The sequence below is a fragment of the Anarrhichthys ocellatus genome, unplaced genomic scaffold (genome assembly GCF_004355925.1).
Source record: "Anarrhichthys ocellatus isolate YVR2014 unplaced genomic scaffold, GSC_Weel_1.0 scaffold14, whole genome shotgun sequence".
NCBI classification, from domain to species: domain Eukaryota; kingdom Metazoa; phylum Chordata; class Actinopteri; order Perciformes; family Anarhichadidae; genus Anarrhichthys; species Anarrhichthys ocellatus.
The window spans coordinates 7364879-7379423 of NW_022280044.1; the positions used below are offsets into that span (position 1 = coordinate 7364879).

The 14545-nt window shown below is 44.2% G+C and overlaps 1 protein-coding gene across 2 annotated transcripts in view; it reads left to right on the plus strand.

Moving 5' to 3' along the window:
* mfsd2ab (MFSD2 lysolipid transporter A, lysophospholipid b) overlaps positions 1-13252 on the plus strand; it is a 13943-nt gene extending 691 nt beyond the window's left edge. Inside the window, exons 2-14 of one of the 2 annotated variants that reach the window (XM_031854143.1) lie at positions 2274-2399; positions 3379-3503; positions 7032-7155; positions 7498-7576; positions 7664-7833; positions 7932-8022; positions 8236-8354; positions 8638-8721; positions 10318-10401; positions 10561-10673; positions 10763-10906; positions 11233-11409; positions 11493-13252. In XM_031854143.1, coding sequence (XP_031710003.1) covers positions 2274-2399; positions 3379-3503; positions 7032-7155; positions 7498-7576; positions 7664-7833; positions 7932-8022; positions 8236-8354; positions 8638-8721; positions 10318-10401; positions 10561-10673; positions 10763-10906; positions 11233-11409; positions 11493-11547 — 1491 coding nt within the window. In that variant the 3' untranslated portion in view covers positions 11548-13252. The other variant, XM_031854144.1, reaches the window with a different exon arrangement.
* Positions 13253-14545: the final 1293 nt, after the last annotated feature.

Genomic DNA, 14545 nt, shown 5'->3' on the forward strand with positions numbered 1-14545 from the left:
CCCCCCCCCCCCCCCCCCCCTCCTCTGAATATTTGAAATCGTTTATATCATATTGCTGAACGGGAGCTTTTGACGGTTAAATATAGCAGATTTACCGTTAGCCAAGTCATAATTTTAGTTTCTAGACGCTGTAATGAGATGTTTTAGCTGCACATGTAACCACAGCCACATAGAGCTACATTTAAATCCCTAAAATACGAACGTTAACGTTGCTATTCTATCTTAACGGCTCTTCTATCGTAACGGCTGCCTTTTTAAAAAAAAATTCGTTTTACTTTAGCGCACGTTGGCTAACGTAAAATTAGCCTACTGGAAGTTTCTCATTTACATAATTGGTCTTCCTAATTAATTAAAATGAATCTCGTGAAAAAATTGCAGTCACACTGGAAATCTCGCTCAAAAGGAAACGCTGTAGGTGTTGAGTATCAATAGAAGATATCTAAGATACTTCCTCCATATTAGTTTATTTAAGTTTGTTTTAGTGCTGCGTTCAGGGACACGTGTTTGAATATAAGTGGAAATTGGAATTGTTATGTGTCTTTCTGTTTCAGATGTCACGTGACACAAGGCTTTAACAGTGTAGTAGCAAAACGCATCTGCATGTTATGAAAACAGCATCTAAGCTATTTTCACCAAACACTTCTCGACATAATTTAGTATTTTGAGTGCATTTGTAAGGGGGCGATATCCATATCTCCGACAGCTTTGAATGCAGCAGGGATCACCTTAACAAGGCGACGTGTCAGACCCAGAGGAGGCAGGCTGAGGATGAATCCTACATCTAAAAATCAAGACTTTTTAAACATCTCGTGCAACATTTATCAAAAACTGTTCCTCTAAAAAGCCACAAGTTTGAGGATGTTCACTTGACTGTGGTTTGCAAGTGTGCAGTGATAACATAATTACTTCAGTGATAACATCTTTACTGGTAGCACTGATGGCAGGTAGTAGCTTGTTGAGACATCCTCATTAGATAAGCTGTGTGAGGCAGATTGTGTTTTTCGTGTGCAAAAGACATTAAGAGACGCATCCCCTCTACTGTAACTGGGGTCATTAGTACATATACAAAGGAACATTAGTACACTGTCAATCAAACCTCCACCCAAGTTACATGACCCAGCAGGTACTAAATCACCAGGTGGTCCAACCGGTGTAATAGCAGCCTTTGTGTAGGTTTGAATAATTGGCAATAATTGATACAAGAACTCATACACAACATGGCAGCAGGATGTTTTTTTTGTCACCCAAACAGAGGCTGGGTTGGGGGTATCAACAAGGCAAGAGGCTGGTTCATTGAGTAGTTTGCAGCCACAGTGATTTGTGTTGTGGTTGTGATCTCAGTTGAGGTGTTTCTCATGCACAGTGAGAAGAACACTGAAAATGTGTCTGCCGTTCAAGGTTATATCTTGTATATATCTCACTCACCACCTGCAATGAAAAATGCCTTTTTACCAGCTGAAAACAAGCAAATGCTACCTTCTGATTGGTCAGCGGCGAGGGTGTGTTTTCATCCCTCTGTGGGCAGGAGTAGTCAGAGCTCTGGTCAAACTGGCAGCCAATTCGTTGGCATAGGTACTTTTCGACCTCGCTTTCTGGTCTGTGTTGTCATTCCCTGGCACTAACCTGGATAGAGTTGTGTTGCTGCTGGAGGAGTTGTTTTAGTGTCTGTCTGCTGAGGAAATTATTACATCTACAGTGGAGAAAACAAGGAAGAATTTAGCACTTGTTGGGAAGGGTTTTCTTGTTTCCCCGGTGGCTGTCCCTGACTTTTGCCAAACACGCTACATGATGATTAGCTTCTTGCCAGCTTGAGACTCTCTAGCGATTTAAGCTATTCAGGCCACATTCCTCACGAGGCACCGAAAAAACACCTTTTAATCGGACTAGTGTGCAAAAGGGCAACGCTGAATAATCAGAGATTCAATTTTGTTCAGACAGAAAGTTACCTGAGGATGAAACTGTGCGCTGTATGCCGACTCTGCAGAATTGACCCCTCCTATAATTACAAGGGCTTGGCTCTGCCAAAGCCTGGAAAGGTTTGTAAGGCAGCTGCAAATACTTAGCCTTTAGGACACTTTCTCCAAAAGTAGGTTAATGTTGAATGAGTAAAACGCCTCAAGCCATTTGTTTGGCATTGTCTTCTTAGCAGATATTCAGATCTGAGATCTGCTATATTATCTACACTTAAAATGTCCCAATCCTGGCTCCACTTTTAGCATTTATGTAGCTGCTTTTATTACTTGATTAACTGTGTTTTTTCCCTTTTTCCCCAGCATGAACATGGGAACAGATTGTCAGTCTGCAACAAGATCTGCTATGCCATCGGCGGAGCCCCCTACCAGATCACAGGGTGTGCCCTGGGATTCTTTCTGCAGATCTATCTGCTGGACGTAGCGCAGGTGAGTTGGTTTTTAGGCTATTTCAAATCTCCATGATCACACCTGTCCAAGACATTTAGTGTCTCTTTCATAACACAGACCTAAATATATCCCCCCCCCCCCCCCCCCCCCGCTGCCCTTACAGGACCACCACACCGGTAAAGGGAACATACTGTCCTTCCGATACCTGATGCCGTACAGTATGTGTGGTGGCATTTACAGACTTGAAAACAAGCGAGTTGTACACGATCCCCTCCTGTGCCCTCACACCACCTCTCTCACAAAGGGCACATGCAGAACATTGTGACCGCCAAAGCTCCCCAACAAAGGAGCGATTATCCTGGAGTAAAATGAAGAAGTGGAAAAAGTTGTTTCCATTATATTGACTTCCATGATGTGGCTCCACTGTATCAGAAGGCTTACAGGGGCTTCAGGGGAGGGGCGGCGGTAGCGCGATGGGGAAGGAGCTCGCTTTAATGGGCTTTGACACTAATCTCATGGATAGCGGGTGGGTCAACCACTTCCCAGGGTTTCGCTTTGTCAGGCTACCAAGATTGTAGATTAAGAGTGTGATGGGTGACACAGCGTGGGGCTGATTGTACAGTCGAGGAGTCGAGCCTTCAATCCCACCTTCAGGCTCGTCTCCTCCACGCTAAATGAACAGCAGACAGGTGGCACCTTCACTATGCTAAGTGGTGCCTTCTGACTAAGGAAAATGAAAAGCACTACTCACTGTAATGTCACGTTGTAAAGCGTCACTGCCGACTCCTCCATCATCAGCTTAGCAGTTTAACCACCACATGCTATGTATAGTTTGACATTTAGTCATTCTATTGTTGATGGTGTACTCGTATACACGTACAACACCTGCAGTGATATTTGAATGGCTACCTGAAAAGCAGATTTGAGCATCAAGAAATTCCCCACTGAAATTGAGATTTGTGTCCTTTTTTAAATGTCACAGTTGCGCTAATATTTGTGTATTCTCCCCTTTTTGCAGCTGGATCCCTTCTATGCCTCCATTATTTTGTTTGGGGGCCGAGCATGGGACGCCATAACGGACCCGACGGTGGGCTTCCTGGTCTCCCGGAGCCCGTGGACGCGTTTCGGACGCATGCTGCCCTGGTAAGTGGAACTCCCGGCCGCAACCAGCGAGCTATACAGTCTGATACGGTTGGATGTTATTCGTTATTAGGTTTTTAGCAGATTATTTTCTCCAGTGCACCCTCCTCCTCCAGCTGTGGTGTTTGAGTCTCTCTCAGGCTGTTTCCATTAGCTTGTTGATAAAGCCCAGTTATGTGTCACTGAAGCACTTTTCCCACATTTACTGGGGGGGGGGGGGGCTGTTGCTGTCAGCCTCAGTGTGCGCCACAGCTGCGGGTGGAAGTTTTCCAAACCATACACTGTACATGTGTCAGTGTTTGGGGGCGGGGCTTTGTGAGGAGATCACCAGCGTCATCTCCCGAGAGGTTACTTTGGGTCATGCTGATCCAGTGACGGCTGCTTCCTCATTGTTCACACATGTGTCCATTCAAACTCTCTCACCCCTCTCTCTCTCTCACTCTCACTCTCACTCACACACGGCTGTACACACAGACTATAAAATAATCTGCTTTCGTTGAAATAGTTAAAGCTGGGTCACTGCGGCCACAATGCTGAGACTCAAGACTTTCAAAACAAATGCATTCGATCCCTGCAGGCGCTAGTCTTAGACGTTTCCCACAGCATGGCCTTTGGTGTGGCTTTGACAAATATAACTCCTGCCTGCTACTGAGTTTGCTCTTAACAGCAGCCACACAAACCGTCTTTTGACCAGTACACTTTGACTTCTTTCTGTGAAATCACCGTTGTAAACAGCAAAAATAACGTTAAAATGTCCCCTGGGAAATGTGCCGGTGTGTCGCAGCCAGTCTGAGGGAGTGGGAGGCCTGCAGGGATTTTTCACAGAAAGGTTCCCGACCCTTTTTCTTTTTCAGCTGCCACATCCCCTCCCCCGCATCCCTGAGCAGCCTACGCGATGGCTTCGTTTCATACGAGTTATTCGTGAATGATTGTTAAAACACTGCAGAGCCGATGTGACGGGTATAATTCACACGGTTGCATAAGATGAAGTACAGTGGGGGGTGTCGGTGGTAGCTGCTGGTCAGAGGAGGGGCTGCCAGTCTCCTGTCAACACAGACGATAAGTTTGAACATGCAGTACCTCCATAGTGGGACCAGGTGACGAGGTAAATGTCAGTGTAGGCAGCTTCATAATGAGCGCCACAGGGAGGTGAGTGGGACTCCACCTATGTACTCCCTTGCCTACTCGATTAAAAACATAATCTCCCTAGTTGGTTCTGAAATGTGTGCACCCTTGTTTAACGAAGGGCACAATTGGGAGATGAACCCGGTCACGAAGGCCTCCCTCCTCGGTCTCCTGTGTTAATGTTCCCCTGAGAACACCTGCATGATTTCATTTAGATTACAAAAGGAAGAAGCATCGAACGTTGGGTAACAGTTTCCCAGAAGAGTCGGAACCGTTCCTCTTTTGTGATGACATGACTCTTTGTTAGCAGGTGTGCAACAATGTGTTGAAATGGCTTCTTGTTCTGCAAGTTCAGATGGAGGGTTTCTAGCCGAATGGGTAGGGTTTGTATGAGGAATGATTGGCACGTTCACTTTCATCACGGTCCTCTCCGTCGTCATATAAAAGAGATGGGTGTGGTGGTGAGGCCACAGGAAAGCTGCTGGAGTGGTTGCTACATCTTAAAAGCACCATGTAGTAGTGTAGGAAGTGGGGGAGGGGAGAGATGAGTCAGACTGGTCCCTCATTGGTCCAGCCCACAACACACCACATGCGTGAGCCAATGAGGCCTCGGCTGCGAATGGCCCGGCAGGATTTTTAAAGAGTGGCTGAGGAATTTCAGGAGTTTACTCCAGTTCAAGTTGTGAAGCAGAGCGAGTCGCACTATTGGTGACAGTCTGCAGGTTTCCTGCTGTAAATAAAAACATATAAATGGATTACTTTGGACGTTGGCTGTCGGGTATCTTGAGGTTGCATTGCTACTCATACTGACTGCCTGTCTTCCTTAATATGAATATATTCAATTCTGCTAAAGATTGGGATGTTTTCCCTTACCAGTGATTTTGTGGGTTTTTACCACATTAATTTCACATAAAGCATGATTTATTATTTAAACTTTCTCAGAATTCTGAAGTTATTTGTATATGCATAAAACATGAATTAAAAACTTGGTTTTTAAAGCTTGGTTTCCAACTTTTATTACAGCTAATCACCCACCCAGACAGATGATTGCTACCCAAGTAATTCATTAATTTATTGTTGTCGGCCCATTTAAGAACAGTTAATAAGCAGCAGACTAAGCTGTCACCTGCTGGGATAAAATCCTCTCTCTCTCTCGTCATCGCGGCTATTTCAGAGGACATTTGAATACGATTCCAGGAAGGATCTCATACGGTGTCGCTGCACTTCTGCCGGCAAGCACAGTGCAAGTCCTGGCTAAGCCTCGTAACACGGTGTTGAGAACAGCCTTCGCTGGATGGGACGTGAAAGTCTATTTTATAACAAACAAAACAGAGGCACAGTCTTGGTGTTCTTTTCACACCGCCGCTTGTTTCATCCGTGTTGCAGCATGTCTGAATGAAGCCGAGTAAGTCAAGTCAAGCACCATCGGGCCTCTCGTGGTGTGTGTTCGTGGCATTTGACACAGAGGTAATAAGCTTTAAAAGAAAAGCATTCCTGATATGCATCGTCATATCCAGATAAAGTATCGGACCACTGCTGCACATGCCCACAGCGGCTTCACTGGGGTGTACAGTTAATCACATCACATGGGCTACAGAGTCAGCTGAGCGCTGCTCCCTCTGACATCACTCTCCCCAGAGTACACGCTGTGGCTCTAAACGGGCTTCGGGTGATTAGTGGCGAGTCTGCAGCGAAGCACTTTGATTGGAAATTAGCTGGCGAGAAGTTAAGTCTTCTTTTTATATGTATGTATGTATGTATGTATGTATGTATGTATGTATGTACGTACATATGCGCGCGCGACAGTGACGCATGTGTGATCTCATTTCCCGTCCGATGAGGATGAATCGCCGGATGTTCCAGTGATATCCTGGAGGAGCGACGGGATGCCCAAACTCTTGTTTCCAGAGGCGGAGCTTCTCTCACTATCTCGTATCTCATTGGAGGGTTTTGATCTGACCATAGGAAGAAGCAAATAAGGGGGAAGGAAGTGACCAAAGGAATTGTACTCCTGCAACTTTTTCCTTAAAATGACCTCATGTTGCAAATTGATGGGATGTTAGACATGTGAGGAGGAGCTTTGAACACACAGCTTTGCCTCATTGAACCATTTCAATGTAACAGAAGGACACCAGGGAGTGTTACATACTCTCATAACCCCGGTTTAGACACAAGCTCAACCTGTTCCATGCTGGTGAACGCCAGGAACACCGTCTCTAAACACCAATCGGTGCTGAGCTGAGGAGAACATTTGGCACAAATTGAATAAAGGCCACACTCGCACGGCCACAGTTAGTTACATAACGTCCCCTCTCTTCATTAAGGCTGATGATTGTTGTAGGGTCACGTTTTCATCCACTGATGTTATTGTTGTTGTCTCCTCTTGTTCCTCTCGTCTCCATGAAGGATCGTGCTCTCAACCCCCCTGGCCGTGATTGCCTATTTCCTCATCTGGTTCGTTCCTCCCTTTGAGGACGGCAAAGTCATCTGGTACCTTATCTTCTACTGCATCTTCCAGACCCTTCAAACCGTGAGTACCACTCTCCAGCCTACGCCTCACAGACTCTTTATTATGAAATGAAAGGTTATTAGTGGTCAATATGAAGTAACCTAAAGTGTTGCAGTCTTTCCAAAATATATAAATAGCCAGAACATTCTTCTAATTGCACAATAAATCTGAAAGTATTCTTTTAAGGAATAGTTTGACCGTTTGTTTGCAGAGTCTCGGAGTGTGACTTTCCAGCCGAATGTGAAGAGACAGATTTCCCAAAACGTTGCACCGTTACTCGTCGTTACTTCTCTGCACGACCAACAAAGGGAATCTGCTCGTCATTTTTTCTCACCTTGTTGCTCTTTTTCTTTGCAAAAACAGTGCTTCCATGTGCCATACTCTGCCCTCACCATGTTCATCAGCTCAGAGCAGAAAGAGAGAGACTCGGCCACCGCATACAGTGAGTATTACAGCTGCACATGCAACTTTTTGATTATTTCGCCGCCTCCTCAATTCCTAAAACGTCCCCCGTGTTTCCTCCCATCAGGGATGACGGTGGAGGTTATGGGCACTGTTCTGGGCACAGCTATCCAGGGCCAGATCGTGGGTATGGCGAACGCTCCCTGCCTCCCAGGACCCGGCGACATCGACCTGAGCAACTCCTCTCTGTCGGTCAGACTCAATGCATCGGGGCCGGTCATTTCCCTGGATGACACGGTAAACCGACTGAGCCGTTAATGAGAGGTTTAACGGTTAAGGGCCGATTACAAGAATGGTGTTTGCTAACCGGTTCTTTTCTTGTTCCCTCTTTACAGAAAGTGGCCTACATGATTGCCTCTGGTGTCATCTGCATTATCTATGTCCTCTGTGCTATTGTTCTCTTCTTCGGTGTGAGAGAGAAAAAAGGTAAAACGTTAATCTCTCTGTCAAACCGGCTCCGTCCGCTCGTTTAGTTTCCTCATCTTGTCTTTCACTCAAAGTAGTGAATCAGAGGTTAGGTTTCTGAATGGGAGGCTTTCATGACCAGTGATGGGACAAACTACAAGAGTTGAAAATGTTTTCTATTGATTGTAATTTAGTGGCTTTGCTCATTCTGTCCTATTGTTTTCCTCTCTCCAGAGTCTTGTCGTCCCAGGTCGGGGCCCATGGGTTTCTTCCAGGGGATTAAGCTGGTGATGGGACACGGACCGTACGCCAAACTGGTCATGGTCTTCCTCTTCACCTCGCTCGGTTTCATGGTGCGTACAGAGACACGTGCACCATTTTACTATGACCCCTCAGTAGGTGTATATAGCCTACTGTATGTCAATACACTGTTAGTTTTTGGGTTGCTAAGTCCAACTGGCTCTTCTTAACGCGCTGGTTTGTGCTCCCGGACAGAGTTAATGTGGCGCCTGCAAAGTTGGCCAAGGTGTGTGTGTGTGTGTGTGTGTGTGTGTGTGTGTGTGTGTGTGTGTGTTTATTTGTGGGTGTTTAGGCAGTAGGATTTAACCGAGTAAATCTCTGTGCTGTGTCCCACAGCTCCTGGAGGGAAACTTTGCCCTGTTCTGCAGCTCGACACTGGGCTTCAGAAACGACTTCCAGAATATACTGCTGGTCATCATGGTGAGTACACGCAGACACACACACACACACACCCACAGGTGGCACTTTCAGGCGCCCTGTTGCCAAAGCAATGGCCGCACATTTCCCCCAGCGCACGAAACCTTGAGCAGCCCCGTTTGTTAAGAAGCGGTTAGCTTCAGACAAAAGCTTCCCTCCCAGGGTGAACACATAAATAGTTTCTTCAATCACAAGGCCGGTCTGTACTCGGTCAGAAAGCGGAGTGTCCTGGCTGCCAATTGTCCTCTGTGACTGCTCGGCCTGAATGCCATCCCATTCCCACAGACCGTAGTGGAGCCACGTCTGATCTCTTGTTTTATCTCTCTTCTCCTGAAGAAACGGTTTCTCATATCACGTATTAAACCCAATTAATCCATCGATGTGCTTTCTGCACATCACAACTGCTCCGCGTAGTGAGCTTGAGCAGCTTACATTGCTTTGATCCTGTGCTTTATGGAAAGGATTATGGAGGCAAGGCGCTGACCTTTTTGTTAAAGTACATTTATTTAGTGAAATTACTTTTTTTTTTTTTTTTTTTTTTTTTTTTTTTTTTTTTTTTTTTTTTTTAAAAGAGGCTTTGACAGGAGCCGCTCCTTAATCAGCAGTAAGTGATCCTAATCCTCGTCTTCAGTAATTTGGTGAGGTGTGAGATGAACCCTGGAAGCTCGGCTCAGATCTTATTGGTACAAAGATGGACTCAAACTCAACAAATCTATGTAGCTGGTATTATATAAGGACTTGTAACTCAAACTGGATGACATTGACGTGGTCAAATGTTATGAAACATTGTGCGAGAGAAACGGGAAGTTCCATAATTGTGACAAACAAAAAGAGCCTTGCATGTACTTTTTTTTTCATAATGTGAGGCACGTTGCAGAAAGCAGGCTGTATGGGACATTGTTCCAGAGCTTTGCTGCCGCGCCTCAAGTGAACTCATTTTTCAAGGGGCCGAACACACTTTCATTTGGCAGCAATACACTGAGGTCGGTTGTGTAAAACGTGCTTAATGAGGAAGGTTTGAGAAGACATTAACTGATAATTATGTTTTGATTTCTGGGGAGAAGCCTGATGAGGCTCACAGAGGAGAGGTCGCTGTACGTGCAAGAAAGTGGCTTTGAAGATGAAGTTCAGACTCTGTTCAAGTGTTCAAATACTGCTGCTGCAACAAAACAAACAAAAAACCCGCTGTGAAACATTTCCTCATAGTGGGACGCCACAGAGCCAATGTCATTGTCTCACACATGATTGTGCAGCGGGACTGCAGCGACGTGTGGGCGGTTTCATCTCTTAGCTTACCGTGAGAGAAGGTGGATACTGTTGTATCACCGTTATCTTTACCTCAGTCAAACAAGGAGGGGTCAGAGGTCAAACCGATCCAAGCTAACCCCTGTAGAGTCATGGGACGACCCCTGTGGAGGTTTTGCATCACATTGAGCTCAATTTTGTTTTGGGAAGAGCGGTAGATACCCTGTTTTTCTTCTGTGGCCCAGAGGGTCTTCTCTGGTTTAACCTGTACCAGACGGCCTCTTTCTGGAGGGTCGAAACAAAACCTTGTTAACCGGACCTTAAATGTTTTTCTTCCCCCCCCCCCCCGCTCAGCTGTCCGCTACTCTGGCCATCCCCTTCTGGCAGTGGTTCCTGACTCGCTTTGGGAAAAAGACGGCGGTCTGCGCCGGCAGCTTGGTAAGGCCCACAATCCCGTTCAAACAGCACTTCTGAGTCGTACGAAGCCTGTCGGATTGACGGCAATTAAATGATGTTCTAGCAGCTTTAGTGTGTGTTCGTCTCTGAATGGCAGCTGATCTGGTGTTTAGTGGTCTAATGCATTTCTGTCCTGTCCAGTCTGTGATTCCCTTCATGATCCTGGTGGTGTGTATGAAGAGCAATCTGATCGTCACCTACATCGTCTCCTTTGCTGCTGGCGTCGGAGTGGCTGCAGCCTTCCTGCTGCCCTGGTAAGATCCCTGCTGACTCCATGTTTTTTCTTCTCAGGAATACAGTGATAATAGATACTTTTGTGACTCTAACTTTTTATGTTTTTCAGGTCCATGCTGCCCGACGTCGTTGACGATTTCAAAGTGCAGAACCCCGACTCCACCGGCCACGAAGCTCTCTTCTATTCCTTCTACGTCTTCTTCACCAAGTTCGCCTCTGGAGTCTCCCTCGGCATCTCCACTCTGAGTTTAGAGTAAGTCGTCGCTGAAACACGCACAACCTATATTGTGAATCATTCTAAACGGTTTTGTAGGTGATTCATCAGGTTGTTATTTCATGCACCGAGACACAAAAACAAATGAGGCTAAGCCCCCAGCCCCCAAATCCTACATCAAAGCAAGGAATTCCTTTTGCTCTTATTAGTGTTGTACAGTAAGGCTGTGGATTATGTGTGTGCTGCACACCACATGACTGACTCTTTGATCAGTGATTTGGTGTGAATTTTGTCTTCATGGATCACCAATATTAACGCTCTGCGACGCATGAAAATGTTTTTTTAATTGTTTCTTCTTTTTTCAGTTTTGCAGGCTACATCAGCAGAGGCTGCTCTCAACCAGAGGAAGTGGATATAACCTTGAAAGTGCTGGTCTCCGCCGCACCCATAGCCCTCATCCTAATCGGCCTCATCATATTGTACTCGTATCCGATCACAGAGAAGAAGAGGCAAGGCAACCGCAAACTGCTACAGGAACAAAGGTAGGACTGTGGATTGAAATGCCTCTTTGTTGTGTTTGTGTTTGTCAGTGAAGGAAATGTCCAACTGAAGACTTAATTTTCAGGGATAACGAGGCAGATTCAGAAACGGACTCGACAGAACTGGCATTGATGATCTAGCATGTGTCGGTGACCCGCAGACCAATGAGGTGATCGACTAGCTGGGACCAACTGACCCTGGGCCTGTTGGATCGTACAGACACTGCCTCGTTTAACCACGCTGCTGCTGTTCCACGTCTACAAGACTTGAGTAACTCAAAGTGTCATCGCCGGTTCAGCCACGCTGAGGCCTTTCCAAAAAACATTTGACATTTTCCCAGCTTGAAATTCATTCTCCTCTCTTGCTCCGTCAGACACACTGCTTTTTTCGTGTGTAACATACTACTTTTGAACACTGTGGAAACAAACTATTTTTTGGGGGGTTGGCCTTGTCCTCAGTTGAAATTGCACAAAACCATAAAATGTGATGGGAGCATGTTTTGTCGGTGCTGCCATTATTGGTGCTACATTTTCTATCCTCGTACATAACCACATGGAGCATTAACGACCGTGAGCACTGCGCCAAAGACAACTTTATAGTTTATAGAGATGTGAGAAACTTGAACAGTGATAACGCCTTAATATTCAGAACTGACAAAGGGATACGTTTGTCAATCAGTTGCTGCTGTTCAAAAATGCACACCACGGTGTTTAAATGTGTTTTTGTAATCTTACAAATAATCCTTCTAGTCAGCCAGTTTGTTTGCATCTCATTCCTATCCAACTGACTGTTTGTTTTCTTTTAAGAAGCCGTCATAATGTGATGTTTGACCATCCTAAGAACTTTAGTTCAACCACCATAGTACTGAAACCACTACACCAGTAAAAGCAGTTAGCTTGCGATTACATTTCTTGCATTCTTTATTTATAGGACAGCGACTGAAGACGGGAAAAGCTTTTCTTTTTGTAAACGCTTTAATTTTCCTTAATACTGAGCGACTGTCGGTGACGACAGTCGTTGCTGATTGAGTTATATCATAATTTATATATTTATTAGTTTTTTTTTGAATTCATGTCTGCTGGAAAATGGTGCTTCTTGCAGTATTTAAATCTATTTAAGGCCTCTGAGGTTCCAACTGAATTAGAAGATTAAAAATGAGGAAAATGTGTTTGGAGTCTAATTTTAAAACACTTGCACACCTTTCAATGCATGTTACAAATCTTTGCTCTGTATGCATTCAAAAAGGGAAGCGCATAATCGTGAAAGAAGAAGATCGGGGAGTGAACGTGTGTTTTGAATGTTTTTTTTCTTTGTGTATTTGTGTTTAATGAAGGAACAACCACGATCCTTTGTGATCATCTCAGTCCCTGTCATTAAAGTGTGGATTGACACAGTTCATATCTATTGATATAGGAATGTGTACATGCTGTGTCATATGTGAATACTGTACATCTTTGACATGTTTCTGACAACTGGGTTGCCGATTTCCGTTTTTCTCAAGAGATTCCCCATAGCGCTACAACATGGTGCCATTTTTCACCCACCGTGTCTGTAATAATTGTACATTCTGTAAATCTCCCCGTTTTATTCTGCCAGTGTTTTTGCCCGTTGTGGATCTGTCGTTAAATATCCCTCGTGACTCTTGAGGTTGTAGCCAAACGTGTGACACGCATAAGCCTTGTGTACATGCCTCCTGTGCATATGTATATATTGTATGTAAACCTGTAAATATCTTTGATATTTGTGGCTGTGAAATGGACCTATGAACACTGTAGTTATTTAAGGAAAAAAATGTTGAGAATGAAAACAAGAGAGTTAATAAATACTAATTGAGTGTACTGTGAACGAGTTAATATTTACTGTACTTGACCCACAAAAAACACGAGATTTGTAATGTCTATCACGTGGATAATTAGCCATGACCCAATGCCTACTGAAGAGATAATTATTCTAGTGGCTTATATCTTCAAAACATCCAAAACTGTCGTCAAAGGTGTCTGGAGCAGGTTGTGAGAGCAAAACGTCAAATTGAACGGGGCTAGCTTGGAAAAATAATGAAGAAATGAATGCTCAGTTGTCAATCAAAGTTGGTGTGATGTGGAGAAACTATTAGCTTATAGCACTGCAGTTGGACTTTTACAGCAGCTCCAGGTTCACACATTGGACATTATTCGTGGTCCACTACTGCCATCTATTGTCTGAGTTTTGTTTCAATTTTATGAATTAGCCGATTGCTTGAAGTTACAGTAAAAGTGTGAAAAATCTAAATTCTACTTCTTACTTTTAGCAGCTATGTCTATATAGACACATCCCATCCAAATAAATTAAGAAAAAGGGAAGAATTTTAAAAGAAAATAATTAAATCATGACTCAATATAAACAATGAAATAGAATAATATTAAATTAACTAACTAAACAATAGTGCAAAGATTTTTTTAACCAACAACAAACAAACAGTGTAACAGTGTTATAGTCGTGTGAAGGTGATTTATTATGAAGTGTTATTGGACAGGAATGATCTCCTGTATCTGACCTTGTGACAGCGGAGCTGTACGAGTCTGTTATTATGGGCCCTCAGAAAGAACCGTGCTGCCCGTCCTCCTACAGTACGTTCATTCTGCTGTCACTAAAAAGTAATTTTCTTTTCACCAATGCTGACTTTTACCTTCTGCCTGGCAGGATGAGCACTCATGATAGATGTAGAGATGTAACAGTGTAATAACATTTAATAATAATTGGTTATAGTGAAGGTTTTATGATGAGATATAAATGTGATTTAGGTGACGGAAAGCTAAGATAAAAGTTGGAGACGTAAAAGAAGGAGAACAGAAAGGCACAATTTTCTAAAGACTAGGAAAATACTAGAGAGGCTGAATCACCAAGTACAGTATGACCCTAGACCCTCAGGTTCACTGAGTCAATTAGTTGCACATGCTTTGAATAACAGCAAAACGTTTGCAATATAATCTAAGGTGGGACATTACTGCCTACTGTTCTTGCCTCGTGATTAATCAAATGAACATTAACATACATCATATTTGAGCTCAGGCTTACTAATATCTAATATTTGGGTACCTGGGTGAATATTTAAACTGTATTGTCTGTGGTTGCACTGTATACACACACACACACGTGTGT